This window comes from Aulonocara stuartgranti (assembly GCF_965226115.1).
Source record: "Aulonocara stuartgranti genome assembly, chromosome: 13".
NCBI lineage: Eukaryota > Metazoa > Chordata > Actinopteri > Cichliformes > Cichlidae > Aulonocara > Aulonocara stuartgranti.
Genome location: NC_138949.1, coordinates 13908442 through 13931367, shown reverse-complemented (window position 1 = coordinate 13931367; position 22926 = coordinate 13908442). Strand labels below are relative to the sequence as shown.

The 22926-nt window shown below is 42.8% G+C and overlaps 1 protein-coding gene and 1 long non-coding RNA gene across 5 annotated transcripts in view; one reads left to right on the top strand and one right to left on the bottom strand.

The window, feature by feature from the left end:
- The first annotated feature begins 414 nt into the window (after positions 1-414).
- On the top strand, positions 415-1745 carry LOC309720060. The gene is made up of 2 exons (XR_014280404.1): positions 415-1399; positions 1450-1745. It is a non-coding gene; the product is annotated as an uncharacterized lncRNA (long non-coding RNA).
- mcu (mitochondrial calcium uniporter) overlaps positions 1580-22926 on the bottom strand; it is a 62737-nt gene continuing 41390 nt past the window's right edge. For all 4 annotated transcript variants that reach the window (XM_082556613.1, XM_082556614.1, XM_082556612.1 and 1 more), the window contains 7 exons: positions 9518-9581; positions 6594-6764; positions 6383-6487; positions 5952-6112; positions 5420-5623; positions 4435-4551; positions 1580-4228 (listed from right to left, as the gene is read on the bottom strand). In XM_082556613.1, the coding sequence (XP_082412739.1) occupies positions 4148-4228; positions 4435-4551; positions 5420-5623; positions 5952-6112; positions 6383-6487; positions 6594-6764; positions 9518-9581 (903 nt within the window). In that variant the 3' untranslated portion in view covers positions 1580-4147. The remainder of the gene's footprint in view (positions 4229-4434; positions 4552-5419; positions 5624-5951; positions 6113-6382; positions 6488-6593; positions 6765-9517; positions 9582-22926) is intronic.

Below are 22926 nucleotides of genomic sequence, written 5' to 3'. Positions count from 1 at the left end.
CCTTAGCTGTATTTTACTTGTGAGCAGACAGGAAGTTATATGTCAAATGTCAACAACTGACCTCACACTCACATTGGTCACTGTGAGTGTTTTACTGCTGTCATTAGCATTTAGCTTAAAGCAGTGATGCACCCAAGTGTAACCACACAGCGATATGGCTCATGGCTTTTCTCGGGTTATTCAAGGGAAATGATTCCTTTTCTGCTCTAATGATCAAAATAAGATTGAAAAAGCACCAAAAATAAAAACAAGAGTGTGTTGATTCTCAGATCTATCTCATAGGATGTCCTGTGCAGGAAGGGCTGAAGGCCAAGGAAAGTCTGGGGAAGTCATCGAGACCTTGGAAAGCTTCTTGTAAACATCGGCAGCGTTACACATTAATCACAAATTTCAACCGGACCACTGGTTCCAAAAACTGGATAAGGATTTTATTGATAATTGAATTACATTTCTCTTTTATACATATTTCATAAATGATACAGGATTTTACATTTTCTTTCCTTTTTTTTCCTTTTGTTTTTTTTTTTTTTTTGCCAACATTACAGCATCATGTCAACAGGAGAAAAGAAAAAGTAAATAAGAGGTCAGAATGAAGTACGAGATCATTTTCAACCCAATAATCTGCTTCATTCTTCAGGCATTTTAAACAAATCTTATTGTAAGTGCTCACACCCACGCAACAAAGAAACAAAACAAGAAATTCAGAACATAACAAATTCAAAACATTGTAATAATGTGACTTTGGAGAAGAAAAAAGGCTGGGGGTTGATGAAAAAGAATAACAGGAGGGATACGAACCGGAGATAGCCCCCAATAAGCTAAGAAAATGCACCTGCCACTTTTACTTTGGACTCCAAGACGAGAGGTCATAAAACCTCTTTTATAGGTGGCTTTTTTTCCATTTATTGGGGAGCTGAGGGAAGGGATTTAAGGGAGTAAACAAGGTGAAGATGGGCTTTGAGCATTTGGTTGGCCTGGATTTAAATCAGATTTGGCAGGGCAGATTCTAAAGACGCAACCCCGCCCCGCTGCCCTTTATAACTAGGAATCTCTACAAACAACGTTCTTAAATTATCTTTGCAGTTATTTTGATAAATCATCGTTTTTTTATTTATTTTTTTAACATATTTCCCATGTAAACATACATTCATGCAACACCCTCTTTAGAATAAAGTTTCCCTATATTTGATATATTGTTTTAAAAAAAAGTTTTTAAAAAAAAGGCAATAAACGGTGGATGGCATGAAAAAAGAAAAAGGAGGCTGTGACGATGATGATGATGATGATGGAGTTGTTGTGTAGAAACAGCAGAGGGGAGGACTCACCTTCTGCAGAACATCTCCAAGGAAACACCATTTTCTCTCTCTCTCTGTGTGTGTGTGTGTGTGTGTGTGTGTGTGTGTGTGTGTGTGTGTGTGTGTGTGTGTGTGTGTGTGTGTGTGTGTTCAGGACAGACAAATTTAAAGCTGATGACAGCCGTAAAACGGGATGAGAGCCAAATTGATTTTTAGCGCTATTGACAAGCGGCAATTAGGAGCAAAGGACTCATGAATATGGTGATGTGCACTTTTGCTCTCTGTGCACTAGACATGCAGGTTCAAACAAACACTCATGTACACAGACACACACACAGCAAAAAATTGATTTCCACTTCCACAGAGTGAAATTTAACCCTTCTTTGTGGGAAAAAAAAAAAAAGACAGATTAACTTTCTCTTCTTATAGTTTTTCCTATCATGTATCATGTTGCCGTTCACCAAATTGCTACATTGTCAAAAAAGTTTAAATAATTAATGATCCAAAAGGCACCTTTTCCCTGGGAGGTAACACACACACACACACACACACACACACACACACACGGTAACAGTTTCGACTAAAAATCCTGCCTTGAGATCTGCAGGTCTAACCTTTGATTTGACCCTAAAATCATGCATTTTAATATAAAATCTGTATTTTAACACAAGCATCTCATCAGTAGGATTTTGCCAACTGTTCACACACAGGCACAGGATGATCTGGAGCTGAAGTCCACGTGTGCCTCCCCTCTGCAGAAGTGAAGATAACTGGCTTTGAGAAGCTATAGAGATGATTATGGGGGGAAGAAAAGGCCACCAATCCTCGGCCTGAACATAAATTTATATGTGAACCTGGCAAAGGTTTATTCCATGACCATCCCCCCTAAATAAAAATGGACAACATAAATATATGGCTTGTACAACCTCTGAATAAGACTTCAGCTTGATGTGGATGACTCTTTAGCAAATGTGCAAAAGAAAGGTGTCCAATTAAGTACAAAATTGCAATAATGCTCCTACACATTCACAGATTTCTACTGAGGGCATACCACAGCATGCAGTCTACCCCGCCTTGCCATCAAGGGAGCAGGGAGGGAGGGGCATTACAGCAGCAGTGGGAGGAGAACACTCTGGATTTGTTTCTGAATGAGAAAACCTCTATGACTTCAATGCCATGACACTTGTTTTGTTGTTGGATTGAGCTTTTATTTTGTGATTTCATTTGGTAAGAGAAAGAAAAAAAAACACAAGATGGCAAGACAATGGTTACTGAGCTGCGGGGAGTTTACTAAAAACCTCTAGCTATTAAGAAAGTTTTTGTAGAAGCCAGCTCATCAAGTGTATTACCATGCTTGTAAGTTTGTCTGAGGCAATGATCGGTAAAGATTTCAACCTTGCCATTATGTTAAGCGTTTCTACAGCAATTGCTGCATTCAGATAATTAAAGAAGTCAAACAGCACCCTTGTATTTGGATTCCCCCCAATCCCCTTGGCAGCCATGCAGACGAGCCTTACATCCACCTTGAATGCTGTTATTGTGGCACATACAGTGTGCATTTGCCATGAAAATGCATAAAAACTAGCTTTATGTATGTACTGCATATAGGGCGATGCTTTTTGTGTGTGTGCGTATGCGACTAAGTGTGTGTTGGACTGTTAGTGGGCTTCCTTCATGGCAGGAGATCTTTATAGAGGGTGTAAGATGAGCTGTTTGATGCCAAAAAAAAGAAGAAAAAAAAAGAGGTTTGTTGTATGAGAGCTCCTCCCCCCACTGAAAAAACTAGCCTCTGGTCATCTGGTTTATTTGATTGTATACATATATATTCATATTTTTCCATAACAAATATACTATGGCTTTCAAAATAAAAAGTGCCAAAATATTTTTATCATTTTTTTTTCTTTTTGTTTTTTCGTTTTTTTGGAATAAAAGAACACACAGTGATGTTGTTGTCGGTAGTACTGTCATACTTGCGCAGGCTGGGCCGCTACAGGGCGTTAAAACAGGAAGAGGATATGAGGCGTTTTCAATCCTGCATCCTGCGAGTGGAGACGGACTCCTGACGAAGGAAGGTCAATCTGTGACAGCTGTCCGTCGCCTGGAGGAGGCGCGGCTCCGAGAGGGAGAGGCAGCAGGAGTCGGCCACAGGAAAAACGAAGGTCTTCCCGATGGTGTGACTGCGGTCGGGATTTCTTGTAAACGTGTCCTCGCAGCCTGCCCCGTCCAAGAGGAGGCGTGTGTGTTGACAGTTTGACCACTAGAGATAGAAGGACTGCGCCGCCGTGGTAACCCGCAGGGCAGCCAAGGTCAGTGTCCCAAGGTAGCCTGAAAGTCCTGCCAACACACACAGACACACACACAGCTGCCCCCGCTGCGTGTTCCTTGTCGTGGAGTGTTCTACAGGTGTAGTAATTCCCGTTTCATCCCTGGAGTTACCTGCCGGCTGTCCCTCTGGAGACTTGAGGCATATCCATTGTGGCCAATTTAATGCTATCGTCATCGTCTTCCTTTTCCATCATCCCCAGCATCCATCAGCTGTGAGACGTTTTCAGTTCTTGATGTTCTCACCATCCTGTTTTTTTCGCCTTTTAGCAGTTTTTGCTTGCAATTCCGACTCGAGGTTCCAGTCGGGAAAAGAAAAAGAAGAACCCAAAAAAGAAAAGGAAAAAAAAAGGAGAAAAAAACCTCCGTCAGAGAATAAAGGGATGGGATTATCGGGTGCGGGAGGGATGCAGGGATAGGGGACTCTAAGAGAAATGGATGGGAAAGAGGGAGGAGGGAGTAGGACAGCAGAAGAGAAGAGGAAAAAAGTGGGTTGCAGGAGCTGAGCGAGGGGGAGGTCACTCTTCCCATCAATTTTTGCCGTCGGTGAGTTGCTGAATCGGGAGCTGGAGCTGGAGCGGGTCCCGTAGACGCTTCAGATCTAACTCCACCTGAAGAGGATGTAAAGTGAGAGAGGAAAATGAGGGAAGTGAAAATTCAAATAAATAAATAAAATGTGGCGGGGTGGTACAAATCCGCATGTATCCACTGGCACAACAAATCCGAGAGCTGAACTGCAAAATGCGTGAATCCCCAGTGCGACTGCAGCGCTGGTTTTACATTACAAAACACCCAGCTTTCAACCGAGCAACTATACCTCAGCGATATCATCCTTCAGCTTGTTGTACTTCTCAATGTCGAAGCGTGTCCTTTTCACCCCCTTGTGGAAGAACAGCAGATACTGCCTGTCTCTGGCGTCGGGATAAACGTACTCCTGCAGGTTACAGAGACACGCAGTCAGAGCTGTGTGTAAGAGGACCCAGTTTATCAGAAACCTTCCATCTACTCATTTCTATAGGAGTGAGAAAGCCAACATCAAATTGGCTCCATGTCCTTGGATTTAAAAATTTATGGTAATTGTATAAACGCTGAACACATTTCTGAAGGGCGACGATGTCACCAGGCTTTAAAAAGTTTTTTAAAAATCCATTAAATTTCCCAAGTGTGATGATTTCCTGGGTGGGTTCTTAACAGATTTTCGGCATAACTGGCCTACAATGAGTCACACTTTTTGGTACAGCGAAAGCACCCAAAACACAAGTGTGGAGACTAGAAAAAAGGCTTTCAATACGATAATATGAATAGATCGATTCTATTTCCATGCTTTTTGTCAGGCAACAGTGCACGATTGTTAATTAACAAAACAAATCAGCAGGGAAAAGGAGTAAATCCACATATTTGATTAGGTTCTATCAAAGCTGAACTTTTTTCTATTATAAGTGACTTCAGTGGTTATCAGAATGTAAAAATATTTAACAGGAACACTGCCTGAATGCATATTACATCCGTTTGAGCTTGTCTTTGGATGGCATTTCCATAGATCGAGAAAAAAGAGAAACACATCCAAGGCACTCCATTCGCTTCATGCCTTCACTCTCATGATACAGGTTCTCAGATTTAATCCACTGCTTTGCAGCATTCAAACCATTATTAGGTTTGAATTATTAGGTATACAGATTTCTCCTGGTTTTCCACCAGTATGAATCTTCAAACATGGATGCTTAGATCATGTGATAACAAGGTGTAAACATGAAAGCTAAGGCCTTTACATCTTTATCCAAGTTTGAAGACTGTGGTCTTACCTGACGTGTTAGAACGAAGTAGGCATACATGGCCATTGCAGTGCCGTAAGTGATGAAGTAGGTGACCGGCTCCATGATATCCCAGGAGTACTCCCACCAGGTTAGCCTGGCCAAGATACCAAACTGGGTTGCCATATACGCCATGCCACCCCACAACACCCAAGTGGTGCGTCGCTCTGCCTTCTTATTCAGCTCCTCCTTCACCTGCACAGGAGATAATACAGAAACCGCACATGCGTTCACAAGCGGAGCACATAAAACTATTTTCCATTAGGTCAGTAATTCCCTTCAGTACACAAGTAACAACTGAATAACAACATTTTAGTTATATTAGCCATGTCGTGTGAATTGTGACTGGGGTGATATGCTATACTAGTTACATAACAGCTTCTTGTCTCCCATGAAAAAATTTAATAAAAGCATGCAGGTCACTTAATTTCAAGTTCCCTGATGTTGTGGTGAAGGTTAATCGTCTTGTAGCAGCACAAATTTCAATATTACAGCACTCCAAAACACGTTAAGAGAGTTAGACCTTCTCTAGGGGGCGGAGTTGTGAGTTCAGGTCCTCCAGTCGTCCAATTAGCTCACGCTCTTTGCTAAGTTGGTGCTCGTCGATGCGCAGCGTGGTATAGAGCTGCTGCACCAGAAACTTGACATCGTTCAACTTTTCCGCCTCCTCGTGGGGCAACAGCTCTGAAGTTAAACACACAAATGCAAATAAATAAACAGGCTTCCCACATGCTGGCAATAAAATCCTGACTTCCTCTTATTGGCGACGCCCCCTAAGGCAGAATTCAGACAAGAATTTCAGGCTTCAGTGGTTGTGCTTCTTATTATGCTAAAGCACCTATCACCATGATCACTGCAACCCCCAAAACACCTGTCACACCCACAGTCGCAGCGGTACACGCCATGATTGAAATCTGCCTAACAACGAACAGCAAAGGCTTCGCCGGTTCTCACCTCTCCTCGGTGGCCGCACGAGGTGTGTGGTGTCGTTAATAACGAGCTTGAAATCATCCAGCAGCAGGATGTCTATTCCTGTGGAGGAGGCAACCCTCGCCCCATCTGAAGAGAAAGAGAAACGGGGAGAAAATAAGAGAGGGCTTACGCAACAAAAAGGTACTGGAACTAAAGGTTATGAGGTTTTGTTCACTTGTGTGTGTGAGCATACCCATAGAGTAGATGGCGACCCGGTCGATGCCTCTGTCCTCTGCCTGGAGCTGTTGGAGGAAAACTCCCACACAGTTGCTGAGAGGTTTGAGGGTGAACTGACAGCGCTCTCGTCTGGACGGCAAACTGACTGAGATCACCGGCAGCCCGTTCTGATACACCACCGTCACCTCTGTAGGGGTCGCGAGTAAGAAAACAGGGACGGGTCGAACGTCACAAAAGCAGTAATCTTGCACAACCTCAATGCCCAAAAAATTAGGATGCTGAGTAAAATGGAAGTACATACAGAATGCAATGATTTACAGTATGTGTGCAGTTTAGCATCATCTTGCTGAAGTAAACAACAACTTCCCCGGATTGGAGCACATGCTCCTCTAAAACCTGTGTATACCTTTGAGCATTCATAGTGCATTTCCAGATGCGCAAGCACTAACTCCCACATACCATCAGAAATGCAGGATGAATCTCTGCATGATATTATATACTGCAGATGATGAGATATCGCAATTTCACGCTGAGGAAAATTATTCTGAAATTTGTAGGTGCAGTTCTTTTAAGGACTCATTAACCTCTTCTGAGAAACTCAGCCTCTCTGAGATGCTCTTTTTATGCCCAATCATGTTACTGACCTGTTGCTAATTAGCTGAAGAATGCTCCTCCAGTTGTTTTTTTTAGTACTACTTACCTTTCATGGGTTTTGTTGCTCCCATTCGAAATTTTTTCAAGACATTTGATATGTTTCTATGACGTATTGTGAATAAAAATATGGTTTCATGAGATTTGCATCTTTGTCCCAACTCCTTTGGAACTGTGGTTATAAAATGAGGTTACAGAAAGGCTAAGAAGCGTTAATGAGAAGCAGGAGTCTAGTTATTCTTGGTTTACTTTGCATGGCTCACTACAAAACATCTAGATGATACCATCTGTGGCCTGATTGATATATTGGCATTAAACAGTTTGCCCAGCAAAGTAGTGGTATGGAGTCAGAGTTCTGATACTAAGTATCTAATTAACTTAAGTGCACTGCTATAAAACTTAAACAACTGGTCCAACACATGGACACAGAAACCTTGGAAAAAAAAGGTTATCTAACAAGAGCATTTTGTCTAACTGCTCACTGGACTGTGGTTCAGGGCGTCACAGTAGCCCTAACTGGGCGCATCACAACACTAAACATAAAACTCAGTGATCGTTCATTAAACGTTAACAGATCTTGCCATATTGGAACACTGGCTCCATTTAACTTATCCAATAAGACGCTGCAGTCAATGTAATTCATCAACAGTTATTTATTGGCTGAAATTATCTGGTACAAATTCGGAGGCAGTGTAGGGGTGGGTTCCCACAGACAGGATGCTTTGACTGGACGTGTGCATTGACCAAGTTGTGATTAGGAATGGTATTCGATAACTGGTTCCAATTAACGATCATTTCCAAGTTATTGTAAATGCATGCATCCAAGCTTGGTTGTAACCATCAACAATGACGGCATGTCAATGAAAATCTTTTTTTAATAAGATAGTAAAATAGTTGTACTGAGAGCTGCATTAATAATTGAGTCTATGCACATTGCTGTCAAAAAATTCTTATTACTCTCAGTACCTAATTTTTGGTTTAGCACATCTAATATTTGTCAGTAATCAACACAGGACTAATAGCTACTAAAAGACATACACTGCTCGCTGCGGTTTGCCAAAATAAGCCCTATTCAGGCCATCTGTTCTGGAGAATCGATACAGCCTTAACATTGCGAACCTGTTCCTCACAGGACTGCCGATGATTCTTTGAAGCCAACTATTGATGTTTCTTATTCCCACATAAAAGCCTGAAAGACTTCTAAATCATGCGCGTGTGGTGAGGCTGAATTAAAAGGCCTCGAGGTAAACACCGTAGTTTATTCATTCTTTGAAATTTTTTAACTTTTCATAGCCGAGAAAAAGATGGAATCACTTAGTGTACTTGGGACTGAGTTCAAGTTTAGGATTCTGTGCGTTTTCGGTGCCATCTGTACACCCTGCTTTTTTCTTCCATCACTTTTGTCCCAAACAGCTGAGCCCACGCTCGGCTCACTGGCACTCTCTGCTAATATAAGCCTGTAATATGGCTCTATTGGTCCATAACCAAACTACTGTTGTAATGAGCCTGTGCAGCTTATACCATTATCATGCTGAGTGGCCTCTAAAGACAGACACATGAATCAAGGCAGGGGGCTGCAAGCCCATAGGAGATATGATCCGAGCCTCCTTGTTGCTGCTGCACCCAAAAACCTCCGCCTCCTGCACAGGCCCACTGCAGTGAATCAGCAGATATCTGCCCAGGTCCACACCAAGAAATGAAGGACGCTCAGCTGGCACAGGCAGCGCCAGCCGGGCTTCTTTTCCAGGTGTCACGTTTAAAAGACACCAAAGGTTCAGACGTTTCATTTTAAGACCGTTTCTTCATTACAGTGATACTTTGAAACGTTGCCCCGAGTGCCCCCCTCTGCCGCACACGTTCCCTTTGTCCTCGTTTATCCTGTCATCGCAGGAGCATTGTTAAAAGCGCAAAGACCCCGTGTCTATCTTTACTACAATCCTACAGCTATTAAGGCACGCTTTTAAATGAATTCAGCCTGTTCTGCAGTGCTGCTCCCTTTCTCTTCCACCCTCTGTTCACACTCTCCATCACTCCCGCCTCTCACACAGACAAGCAGATGCTACCCCGAGACTGATTCCACATTAATGACTTCTGCCTGTTAACTCCAAATGAGCCTCTACTCTCCGATTGATGCAGAATTTCTCGCATTGTTGTTTGGGGTTTTCTCCTTCGTTTGAGAAAAAAAAAAAAAAAAGGAAGGGAAACCTCTCATACAGCTACGAGTGCTGCATCTGGATTTTTGCTGGTGAGAGTGTCAAGTTAACGATGCAGTAGGAAGGGAATACTTACCCTCTGGAGCTGCAGAGGAACACAACAGTCTCTGGCCGTGCCATGAGGGGGCGCCCCTCCAAACCTGCAGATAGGAGGAGAAAGTGGACCAAACTCATTACTTTTTGCCTTTTCACTGTTTGTTCTCACCTGGCATGCTTCTTTCACCCAGCCACAGCTGCTGCTGCTGTAGATCGGCGTGCAGCACCCAGCAATATGAAACTGCCCTAATCAATGCCACTTACTTCTCTAATTGTTTATTTCCGAGAGTGTTGTGTTACACAACAGGGACCGCTTTCCCATTTTCAAGAAATGCTCCCATTTGCAGACAAGAGCCACGCCCGAGTAGGACGAATTAACCGATTTAACTGCGGCTTTCTTGTCACAAAAATACTTCTGAGTGTTCATATGTTTCAAATTACTGGCGGGACATCATCCAGCCCAGGGCAAATGGCAGGCGGGCTGCTCTTCTCATTCTTAAAAAACAAAAACAACAAAACAAATGAACAGATGAAGATGAGACATCAGGAAAAAAACAAAACCAAAAAAAAAACACCTCTGGGGACTCATAACTTCTGGATAAACCAATTGTGACTGTACCACAAAAATGCTCAGTTTTCTGCACTGTCCCTGACATCTGGGGCCCAGATCTGTGCAACTTTTAGGGTTGCATATAATTGTATACAATGTGTACAAGTATACAATGTACTGATGCGCTTAATCTGTGTACAACCGTTGTAACATCAGATCTACGATACACCCACACTCTCTGACCCTTACTGATCCAAACCACAACAGCAGAGCTTCAAAGCTCTCTCAACTGCACTGATAGTCACAGAGTGAAAAGATATCTCACAGGAGACGTGTATCTGTGCATCTGTGCATCTGTGTGCGTATACTTTCACTGCAAACAGATCCTTTCTAATTCTGTACAGCCGAGATAAACATGCTCCATTTACCAACATCATTTTTAATCCTGGACAAAAGCAAGACGGCAGCAAAAAGAAGTCAACGGTCCGGATAATAAAGCCTGATTTTATTATTAGTCAGCAACACAATTATCCCAGGTCTGTCTGCAATAAGGCTTTCCCACAGATTCTTTAAGTATTTACAAAGCTTTACACTGTTGTTCATGTTTGACACAGACGGCCTGTGTCAAAAGGTTTCCTGTGACTGACAGAAAATAAACTCGTATATAAAAATAATTCTGTGAGCAGTTGGGCCTCTTCAAAGGAAGCTGGCTGTAATCCGACCACCAAACTGAGACACAGAAACTCAAACCCAGGCTTGCTGTCAATCAGTGACTGGGACTGCCAATCAATCAAATGCACAGAATGATGTTGATCTGGATAAAGGATGGAGAAGGTGTGAGAGTAAATGCCAGCACTGCAGCACCTCCTCTCTCTCTCTGTGTGTGTGTGTGTGTGTGTGTGTGTGTGTGTGTGTGTGTGTGTGTGTGTGTGTGTCCTAAATGAGAATACCAATTGCCAAGCACCAAGTAGAGCCCAAACAGTGATTAGGTTTCTGATCAGATGACATGCTGAGAAAGGGCTTTTGGCTCATCTGGAATAACTGCACAGTCTGCAGAGAGCACTCCAGCACTGCTTTGCTCATTCATTAACTTCAGCTATTCGAAAGCCAGGAAGATTTCACGGAGATACCCACAACAGCGTCATCACCAGCCCACGCACCCGCTGGCACAAAGCGCCATCACAAACATATGCAAATATGGCACGGGCACACGTGCACGTCGATCTGTGGAGTGACATGTATGCGTGGATATACCTCTGTGTGCTTGCAGGTGGCCGTGTGTGTGTGTGTGTGTGTGTGTGTGTGTGTGTGTGTCCAACCCGTCTGTTCACCAGCCTGTTTGTCAGCGGTAGTTGCAGTTGCAGCGACTGAGCAAAGCTCCCGCGCCTCCACTCCCCTCGGCACGCAGCCACTGAAACGCTGCCTGCAATATTTAACAGCGTAGCAGCAGTCAACAGCACAGCAACCTTGGAATCAATGTCACACACGGCGAAGGGAAAGGGGGAGAGACAAAGAAAAACGGGCTGAGGAGATGGGCAGACGGGCCACGAGAGAGGGGGAAAGAGGTGTGGAGAGACGGGGAGAATGAACGTGAGGATAAATGGAGGGGTGGCGGGGGAGCGATGGAGATAAATGGAGTCTGGAGTAAAAACGTGCGAGTCACAAGCGCGCTTGCGTTTCTGACCATGTGCTGCATACACTGTACCCTGCAGCAGACAGTCCCTCCCCACCCGAAACGTGACTGTGGAGTGTGTATGTTTGGCAGGGATGGCGGTAAGAAAGAGAAGGAAGACGAGGGAGGGAGGGAGACGGAAAGAGAAAAGCTATGAGTGAGAGGAGCACGAGAGGGGAGGGATGGGGGGAGTACTGCTGATCACTGCAGTAAAGGAATCCCTCGTCTAGAAAGGGGGGTTGCCCCTCGAATTCACCCTCCCTCCCTAACCGCCTCCATCTCTGTCCGACTCACACAGAATCGTGATGTGCAGGTTCTGATCTCCTTCAACTCTCATCAGCACCGTGCTCTATAACCACTGCTGCTTTTTACCACAGTCCATATGTGCACGTCTACATTTTGAGTGTACTAAATTCACAGCAAGCAAACAGAGACCCAGAAGATTACATAATAAATTCCTGTAGAAGATTAAAAAAAATGTTGATAACAGGAAACAGCTGTGTCTTTCCCAGCTCTCGTATTACACAGCAACAGTGAAGAGGCATGAAACCGATCTGCAGCGAAGATAAATCATCCTCACTGAGAACAACTTCACATACAAGCGCCAGGCTTCAGGATGGAGGAGGGCGGGTGCACGGGTTACTACATGCATCGCTGCTACATCGACATCATCCCTCCGCTATGTTAGTTGTGTTTAATTCCAGCAGCATAATGATGCTCTTGTTTTTAGTTCAGGTCAGGTGATGCATTTGGAGAAATTTGCAAGATTTATTAGCTTCCTCCTCCTCTGGCGCAGCTATACAAATTCATAAGCTGCTAGCAGAGCTGCTCTGAGGGTGGGTTCACACTACTCACTGATGGTTTTGTTCATGCCAGGGGGAAAAAAAATTAAGAAACAGGGCTATTTTTAGTTTGATATAAAGAAATCTGGTTATGCTACATTTGGTAACCGACTACTGTGTACACAGCGTGCTACTTCTGTGGCAGTACTCGACATTTTTACCCACAGCCCCATCAGATGAACTCAGCTACTTCAACCCCGGTTGGAAAACCACAGCAGTAGCTTAGATGTGTGGGCAGCACTTCTTTTGTTTAAGCATTGCTATTGCAACTGAATCTAAACCCAAGATGACACTGCATTTTAAAAACCTCTTCATCCTTGCAAACACATCATTTTAACTCCAGACACACCGCGGGGAAATCACCGGCTCCCGAGCACGGCTGCAAAGTGTGCCTGTGTGAGCCTGCATGCAAATGTGTTACAGACACCGGCGCTGAGGAATAATGTTGGTGACATAATTCCCATTTCACGGTGCCCTTCTGGAGGAGTGGAAACCTCTGCCATTTATCTGCACAATGACTGCATCCATCTATGTGGTAATGTGCTGTCCTGGGTTGTGGCTACAGAGCAGATAACGTGGGCACATTCGTAGCACCCATGTTGATTCAGTATAAAGAATAGATTCATCCTGGGCTTCATTGAGCATACACACTGAAATGATCTTTTGTTTTGTTTTTTAATTTCATGCCTGCATATCAGACATGTTTAAATCCTTATTTATGTCCATTTCTACCAGTACAGAATCAGAACACACAGATCAATTTTGCAGTAATCATTCTATCATTCTGATAGACGAGAAGATCTGATTCCCGAGAAGCTGAAGTTTGTAGGAGGTCACTGCACAGTGCTGTGCAAGAGTCTTACGCCACTCCTTATTTCTTTATATTCTGTTAGGAAAACGGGAAAAAGATGCCGGGATTCACTGAAATGTGTAAGCATACAAGCTTGAAACTCTTACAAGCTTGAAAGTCAGCATTTGGTATGACCACCCTTACTTTTCAGCAGTCTGCACTCTCTTAGCAAAGCTTGCTTGTAATTTCTTTAAGTAGTCGTCATTAATAGTTCTCCAGGCTTCCTGGAGTACATTCAAAGGTCTTCTTTGGACTTTGGTTTCCTTTTGTTTCATTCCTTGGTGATGATGATCTAACACTGCTTAAAAAATGTTGAAGTCTAGGATCTGGACAGGCCAATCCAGGACCGACTGTCTTCCACCGATTGTGTTTTTCTTGGCAGTGTGTTCGGTATATCGTTCCTCACAGTTTCCCTTAAGAATGGCTTCTTAAAAACCGCTCTTCCAAACAGTGATCAGTGACCATTTCTGATGAGGCTTTGGTGAGCAGTAGATGGATCGATTGAAGGGCCAGATGCATCTCTCAGGCCCTGTGTCAGGTCTTTGCTGGATTTTTATTCTATTGCTTAAATAAAGGACTTTGGGTTCATGTGCTGTAGACAGTTTTTAAGCCTGTCACTTCATTTGTCCTCCACTTGTCCAGTTTCCCCAAAATGTTTAACATCCTTAGATATGCCAAGTTTTCAGCTAATAGTTCTTCAGAAATCATTTTGCTGGTGCAAAAATATTATTTAATTCCCGTCAAACTATGCCATTTTTTGGCAGATTTGCTAAAGAAATTGAAAAAAAAAGTTATTTGATGGAGTTAGAAAGAAAAATAAAGATGGTCAGGTACAAGAACTGAATTAAAAATGAGTGCAAAAACAAAAAATAAAACATGTTGTCCAAAGAAAAAGTTTGAATACCTTCAGAACTATTGTTCAAGAACACTGACAGGAAAGTCTGGCTCCTTGGAAGTAAAATATCAAGAAATGAAGGGTGGCTCAAGACTTTTGCACTATTGTTTGCTAAATGTGCACATTGCACATTGAAGAGACAGGACAGGGCACGCAGGGGGTTGGCAGTGAACGCATCGTGTCTAAGAGGTGCACCCGAAATGTTCAACACTTAAAACAGGGACGAATGTGCCACCAGTTTGCAATATATCACAAACAAAAAGCAGCGTCACCCATACTGATTCAGCCTTACAGGGCCGCTCCCAGGTGGAATCCCAGAGAAGGCAAATGAGGTTTACGAGGTATTAAATTGAAAATCCACCACTTCTACCACCTTATCACCTGCTAGAAGGAATGTCTGTGCACAACGATCGCCGTTAAGATTTCCGAGTCTTTCCTGAACCTCGTGTTTCTGGTTTTATTACTCTTTTATAGCATATTAAGAGACTGCTGACTGGAACAGCTGAAAACCCTTTCTTCCGCTCAATCCCAGGAATGTGAAGAATGCCTTATATTCTCAAACAAGTAATTAAATATCGACAATTATGTAAAAGGACAATTTTTCTATGAATTTCTATATTCACTGTTTAGATAAAAGCATTTTTAGTCAAAACAAACAAAATGAAGCCATTTAAAGTGATAAAATAAAGCATTTTTCCACACAATGAGCCATAAAGTTAAACTTAAGGTGAACTGACATGAATGAGTCTTTAATTTAACAACTCATTAATTACGGAGTGTCTACTAACGAGAATGTCTTTTGCAGAGCCCAGAGGCATCGTTAACGTAGCAAATCCAGAAAAATCCTCATCAGTTTATTATCAAATTATTGATTTATTCTTGAAGTGAACAACAGTAAATAGGACAGAAAAAAAAAGCCATCTCATGCTACGTCTACTTTCTATATTCTGCCTTAAGGGCAAGATCTCGTCAGCTCGGCCCCTTGAAGCCCAGATTTCTCCACTTTGAGCCTAACAAGTTGAAAAGCACAGCTGTGCCCCTTCCAAGGCTCTCACAAATCACTGTAGGCACACAAGCGAATCGTCCCACCCCTCAGAAATACACCTCGATAAGGTGGCCACTCAGCAATTGCTACAGAAGAAAGCGGATTTGAGAACAGTGTGACAGCAATCACCGTCATTTTTTCCAGCCTCAGCACAGACGAGCTTATGCAACAAAGGAAAACGCTGCCTTTTCTCTCGGCAGTGTTCCTCGCCCGGTGAAAGCCATTAACAGATATGAAATCGGCAGTCGCATTCTTGAACGCCTCGATATTAAGTAATCGCGACTCGCACGCCGACAGGGAAACCGTGTCAGAGCAGAGTGTGCCCCACAAAAGCCCGTGCCGATCAGATCCCTGCACTGCAATGCAGCGTAGTGAAAGCAACCCTCCCCTGATTAGGATATCCAAACACCAAACCCCTCCAAGATAGTTACAGCAAGACATAAATAATTCCGGCTTAATTGCTCATTCCATTTCAATAAACTGCCTTAAAGGACTTGAACATGCTTTGGATAATTAATTCCAGCTCATAGCCCGCTTAATCCACGAGATAACATCTCAGAAGTGAATGAATCAGACTGTTGACGTGCGGGCCCAGTTTGACCGTCATACCCCTATCACCCCCCACCCATCCTCCCCTCCCTGAGACCAACAACACTAGAACCTAATGCATTATTAAACAGCAGTGCAGGCTTTCACGCCTCTACTTGGAAGACAACAGCTTTCGGTTATTGTGCTCCACAGCGCTGCTCCTCAAAGGATTCGATCCCGACGAGAAGGACCGGCACTGTTCTTGGGCTCACATTTGAGAGTATGCAGAAATTAGTGCTTGCACACACATTCATGTGCGTGTGGTCAGCGCGACGGCACACCGAGACCCTCTTTGATGGTTCATGCACCAGATGGCACTAGCTGCTTGTGTCAGTGTTTTAATTTTAGTCATGCAATACTTTTCCTCTCAATATGCCATTTCAGACTAGTAGGTGGAACTTTTTTCTTTGTTGTTTTTATCTTTTTTATCTCGCCCCTCCAGCTTTATTTTTCTTCTCTTAGAAATAATTGAGAGTATGAAAATCCAGTTTTGCCTACACACAGTTTACACACTGGCCCTGATCTCACCGGTGACCTTAACAGCATCGATTAAACCTCAAGAGTGTGAAAAGGTGGAGGTCTGTAGCTCCTTCACGTTACACGTACCACACGCTCCGATCGATGCCGCTGAGTAAGCAATGCTCAGTTCTTATTATCTTCCCAAATTTCCTCCTCCAATCACCAGCGGCGTTGGGAGTATTTTTCTTATCCGTACACACTTTCCACCGTTATAGGACCCCTCTGCGAGCAGAGCTACACTTTGCACTGGCATTACCCAGTTTCTAGGCGCATTAATTATAGATGGGTAAAACAGTTGTTTTGAATTGAGAAATAAAGTAGCTCCCATTTGCTCTCTCCAAGACTGCACAATGCTCCTCTGTGGCTACCACACTAATTGTTCCTACGGCTGCTGCTTTGGGCACAGAAGAAACTGCGACATCGTCCCCAAGTTTGTGCCATAGCCTATCTATTAAATAGTCTGTCATAAAGGACTTCTTTATGGAATATGTGGAACTTTTATCATATTTTTTTGTATTATATCATATCTAAGCATTCATTAGTTTCCAAAGTGTTCAAATAGCAAAGCTGACACAAAGGGGGGGGGGGGGGGGGGGGGGCTCAATCCGTGGATGAGCTAAGAATAGCACAGCATTTATCAAACCTTCAAATTCATAAAACTTCAATCAGGGGTTCCAGATTAGAGCCCAAATATTAGACTGTCTTTACAGAGTGACAGATGAAACCTACTCTCTAAGAAAAGAAAAGGTTCTGGATGCCCATGCATCGAGGAAGGGATGCGAAAAGATTTTTCCGTATAATAAAAGCACATTTAAATACATTTACAATCACCTAAAATCGCCCTTGTTTTCAATTAACTACCAATTTGCCACAGACTATTTAACCCTACAGCAGCGCTGTCTGACACCAAACAAAAAAAAGATGGCAACAGATTTTTCTGGCACCTACTTCCAAGGTGGAGAAGACAAAGATCTGATGATGTAAAGACTCCAGCATCACTTAAAGTATTAGGGAACTTAGTAAAGCTGATTCCAAAAAAAAAAGCCAAAAATCCCAACGTGTCATCACAGGATCTGCAGGTAACGCGTGGATTTGTTGATCAGTGATCAGAAAGGGATTGTGCAATTTGATCTCCAAACAAACAGAGTAAGAGTGCCTTTTGCCAATGAGCAGGCAGGAACACGCAAAGCCTTTATTCATCTCTGTACAGACAAATCAAAGACAGAGATGTAACAGCAGAAATGTGTGGTGCAGTGAAGTCGAGTGTTTTTATTTTGGAGCTGCTCCCATGTCCCTGTCTCAGTGACTGAGCAGCTTGCAGTAAATGACTTCACTACGAATCTGCATCAGTCTTGAAGTTGAGCGTAAGGCAGATGTTTTAAAAGGACAATGATCTGAGCAAATGACCACACTATAGCTAATGAAGGATGAAATGGAGGCTTATGTTATGGCTCATATTTGGCGAGTTTAAAATGGGCAGTACATGCAAAGAAACTGTAAAACACCTTGAAACAACTGAAGGAAATCTAGATGAGAGAGTGTTTAAAATTTGCAGTAGGGCAACGTCAAAGAGACGAGTGCAAAATACTTTTCACAGTATGTTTTAAAGTGTTTGCGTGTCCACATGTGCCAAAAGGCAGTTTCCATGGGATGCACTTTTATGTGACTGTAAATGGTCCAATAAGGAGGCACAGACACAATTTTCTGTGGCAAAAACATTCCCCTCTAGGTTTCAGAGTTCATGATCACATATATCAAAACCCACACTGAATAATATATCATGTTCAGAGCACGCATTAGTACTAGGTCACCACCAATTTATCTCTCATCACTGATGCTTAGAGGCACAAGATGCTCCACTTTACCCTTCTGCTGTTTTATCTTTTGCCTGGCTTCCAAAATCTGACCGTCAAGTTCGGTTTCCGCTAACGGTGAAATACGCAAACTTTCTACCTTGAGACTCATAATACCCGTAAACATGTTTACTTGGTTGAACATTAAGGTCATAAAGCTTTATATTCCAGGTTGTTACGCCTTTCTGAACATCTTGCACACACACAGTAACAGTACTGTTTTTCAGACTAAATGAAAGAGTTACAATAATGCTGTAAGGGATTGTCCAGCAGTTAAGTGAATGTAGTGAGCTACACCATGGCCTACAGCTTGAGATCATTTTTGGCCTATATTTACATTAGCCAAACGTCCTGTTCGCATTGTACCCATTGATGTATTATTCAAACAGGAAGTTTGGATCACTTTGATCCTGCAGAAAATTAAGAGCAGCATTTTCTTTCCATGATATCAAAGTGTATTTAGGGACATTTATTCACAATGGAGTCCTGATAGTTAATTCTTTGGAGTTATAACTGAATCTAAAAATACATGACACTTCTGCAAAAGAAATTTTGACAGGCATAAAGGCAACATCTTATTATCCTCCAAGACATAGGTGACATATAGACAGCTGCAGCACTAGTCGCTGACCATTGATTCGCATAGCACCACTATTGTAGGCTTTCTATTGTTAATACATGTAAAATATCAGACCATGACATTCACTATCTGTATCTTTGTCTTATGTCTCTTTCTCCCAACTGTCCTGTGCACTCGAGTAGGTGCCTAACTAATCATTAGATTTATCAGAAATGAAAATAACTGTTGGTAACTGTCCTTGGGGAGGATTCAAATGTACAGGTGGCCTTGAAGATGCATGAGGGTATGTCTGAGACGGGCATGGGTATCTTTGCTGGTGCGATTGTCATAACAACAACCTTTCACTTACAGGGGAAGCTAACCAGGCTAACCTAAGCTAGCTTTCTTTTCCCATATTTACATTAGCCAAACGTCCTGTTTGCATTGCATTGCGTTGTGAGACGTCTCACAACATGCTGGACTGCACACGCAACCGTCTCGTTTTGTCAGGACTGGTGCTCAAAAAGTCCTCGACTTTAAACGTAAGCAGCAGATCACAGCAACACGTTCAAAGTGAATGAGCAGCACAGCTCGGCACAAAAGCAGAAAATGTTGAACCGTGAAACACGTAGGCGCGGTTCTTCCTCCCTAAATCTAAGCTGATCCATACTCCTGTTATATGAATGCTTTTTAGCAGCATCCATCCTCAACTCCAAAGATGTGAGTATTTAAAAGGGTAAAGGAAATGCAACGCTTTCATCAAGCTTTTCAGTTGAGGGACTAATTAAAAACGTCAGCTGAGACAAAACATGAAGTAAAGCTCAACAATGAAAATGTCAAATTTTAATTTCCAAGGCAGCCAGGTGGCTATTAATCCTGACTGGGTGCATTGGGGAGTTTCTGGTCTTTCTTCTCAGAGAAATTTGCATCATTGTTTGATTAATAGGGCAGACCAGTGAGCTAGCCTGCTCACACTGAAACCATCCACCTGGCCAGAATGCAGGGTCCAAAGATGAAAGAGGAGGGTAATTATAGAATTTACAGGATATACCACAACAAATTATATAATTTATCTCCCGTTATATAAACAATGCAGTTTCTTTCTTCATTTGGTGACCCATTGAAGGATTTGCAACACATTATTAGAGAGGCGCGATTACCATAAATGGTTAAGAAACAACTAGAGCTGTGCCTGTTTCACCAATATTTCCTGGGTTTAGAGTAGGGCTGCCACAAACGATTATTTTGATAGTCGACTAGTGACAGATTATTTTTGCGATTAGTCGACTAATCAGATCTTGCATTCATTGGATGTACAACGTACAGCTTATTGCAACAGCGTGCATCTGCTCTTATATAACTATCATTAGCTTACAGCTTTAAGTGTTTAAGGTATGTGCTAACTAAAAATAAAGACAAGATGATGATGATGACAAGATGTTTATTAAATTTTATTGACATTTGCAGATTATTAAACTCCACCGAAACAATCTCAGCCGTCTGCTCCTTGCTATCTAAAATATAACGGGACACCAGAGTATATTCTCGAGCATCTCACACTTCTGATGATCAGCTGTCTGCTTTATTCAGCTGTGTAAAAACTATAACTTTAATCTCAGCCAAACCGATTTACTCAGGAACAAATAAAATACTGAAAAAAGCCAAACAATAACATTTTTAAGTTGTCTAAGTGACTTATATATATGTTTAACCTGAGGCAGTGGGTTTGAAAACGATTTGCCGGGAATCCGATGTTCTCAGCGGCTCTAGTGAGCCTTGCCCCCGGCTAGCCAACGAGCTAGTGGGTAACAGACGTCTCCGAAAACGTCAGAGCGCTTTTTGAAAATATGTGGTGTCTTGATAAACTGAGCAGATATTTGAGCTTTACACAGCTACATTCTCGCCTGAAAATATGTTAACCGTTTATTTTGGGACCCAGAAAGATAATAGGAGTAATATTAAAACTAACTAGCTGCCGCCATTGTTGGAAACTGAGCTGGGCTGCGCTATGAATTCTGGGACACAGCTTCTTCTTCTTCGGGGTTTAACGGCAGCTGGCATCCTTGTACATGCAGTGCTGCCATCTTCTGTTTCAGCCCGTTATTACACTCTTAAATCCTACTACTTATTCCTGTGTCTTTTGGGATCTTACAAAGCTTCAAACGACGCGTCAACTATTAAATTAGTCGTCGACGATTTTGATAGTCGACGTAATCGTGACTAGTCGACTAATCGTGGCAGCCGTAGTTTAGAGTTGACCTGAGAGTCCTGTGACTCTGCTCTCTGCGATCATGCAAGGTCACACTGAGGGCAGCGGCCGGTCTGTCACAGACCAATGTGAACTCCTCCTCAAGCAGCATCAGTTATTTATGGAGCCGAGACTGGGAATGCTTCTTTTCAGGAACTTTGACAGGCTCTCCCCTCTGTGACTGTGCCCATGCCTTGAATATGACTTAGATGCCAAAAGATTAAAGTTCACCCGGCAAAAACAGGGTTCTCTAAAAATGCCAAGAATATCAATACTTGGTCTTAGTCATCTCACTGTTCAGCTAGTACTGTTAACCATCTTGTATTATCAGGGGAATAGTCCACAAAAGTCTGGACAACAGAATTCACAGAAATATTTTTGCTTCTTGGATCGGTCAGCAAGTCTGCCTGAGGTTTTATTTAGCCGTGGTCCGCGTGGACATATTGCATGCACATAAGCCAGCGAACTGAGCTCACGAATGCCAATCAGACACAGATTGGAGGAGACACTTCTGAAGGAGCTGCGGCACAGAAACACACAGCTCACCTCATGTGGGCATTTGCTGTTACAAGTCCTTTCATTTTTTGGCCTCAGTGTTTTCTAACTGCGATGCTGTTTTTCCAAGCGTAAGCGTAATCAAGGCGGGTTATCTTTACAGCCCGTGTGCCTGACTGGCCCTCTGGCCAACGTGTTTGGTGCCAGTTTCCACTTTCACCACGGCCTTCTGCTAGGCCAAGAGAGGGTGTGTAACACCATATGCCTCTTCTGTGCCTTCCCTAGCTTCTCCTTAAAATCAGACAACGAGGAGTTTAATGCTCTCTGTCTGAATGACCCAGACGGGGGTATCACTGCTAAGACTTGAGGTGACAGATATCTAAGTTTGAGAAAAGGCTTAAAAATTAAAGAAAATCTGCAGTGAAATCTTTGAATTACAATCTGATGAGGTTTTGATGAGGTTTCAATACCTCAAACATAAAATGCACAGATTTTTTTTCATATAAGCCTTATATGTGCAGTCACCCCCTCCTGAACCAGGAACAACCCTGTGTACTGCTTACCTTTTTACATGCATGAATGGTAAAAGAATAATGGTTATTACACTCCTCTCACTGAGAGTATAATACACAGAAGTGAAGCAGCACTTCCACTTCCGGAAAAGGTACGTTTTGAAGTACATTTCAAGAAGTGAGTTTTAACAAATTTGTGTCACACAGCAGTAAAATAATGTCGGCTGCCAGTGCGAACCCTCCGTCTACTAGTAGATTAGTTATCGTGTTCATGAAGTTAGGCGTCCGAGCTGCCCCCTTCCTGACAGCATAATGACAATACCCTGGGCTAAAAACTATACTTTTCGAACTTACAGCATAGCATGACCCATGGCCATCACCTGGACTTACTGTTTGGGGTTATAAAATAATTCTCATCATTCAAGAACCATTGGACTTTTCTCTTTAGCTCAAAATGGCTGAGGAGTTACGGTGACGTGGACACTGAAAAAACTAGGTGGAGCTCATTTCTCTGTCTGTGTTCAGACAGCAGGGCTTTGTGAATGCTTCATGCTAGCGCGATACACCGAATGCCCCTGTCAAGCTTGTCTGCTCCTCTTTCCAAAACCATTTAAAGTTTGTATCTAATGGCGTTACGGTCATTTAAAAACCACGTGTAAAACTGGCCTGCCAGCATTCCCGTGGGAAATTAAGGGTTAAGACCTCGTTTTTAAATACTCACCAGTGATGAGATAAGAAGCAGCCACATTCTCACTCTGCATTACAAAATGAGTGACTCAGGCAGACTGTTAGTACTGAGCACGTCAGGAAATGACGCAGTA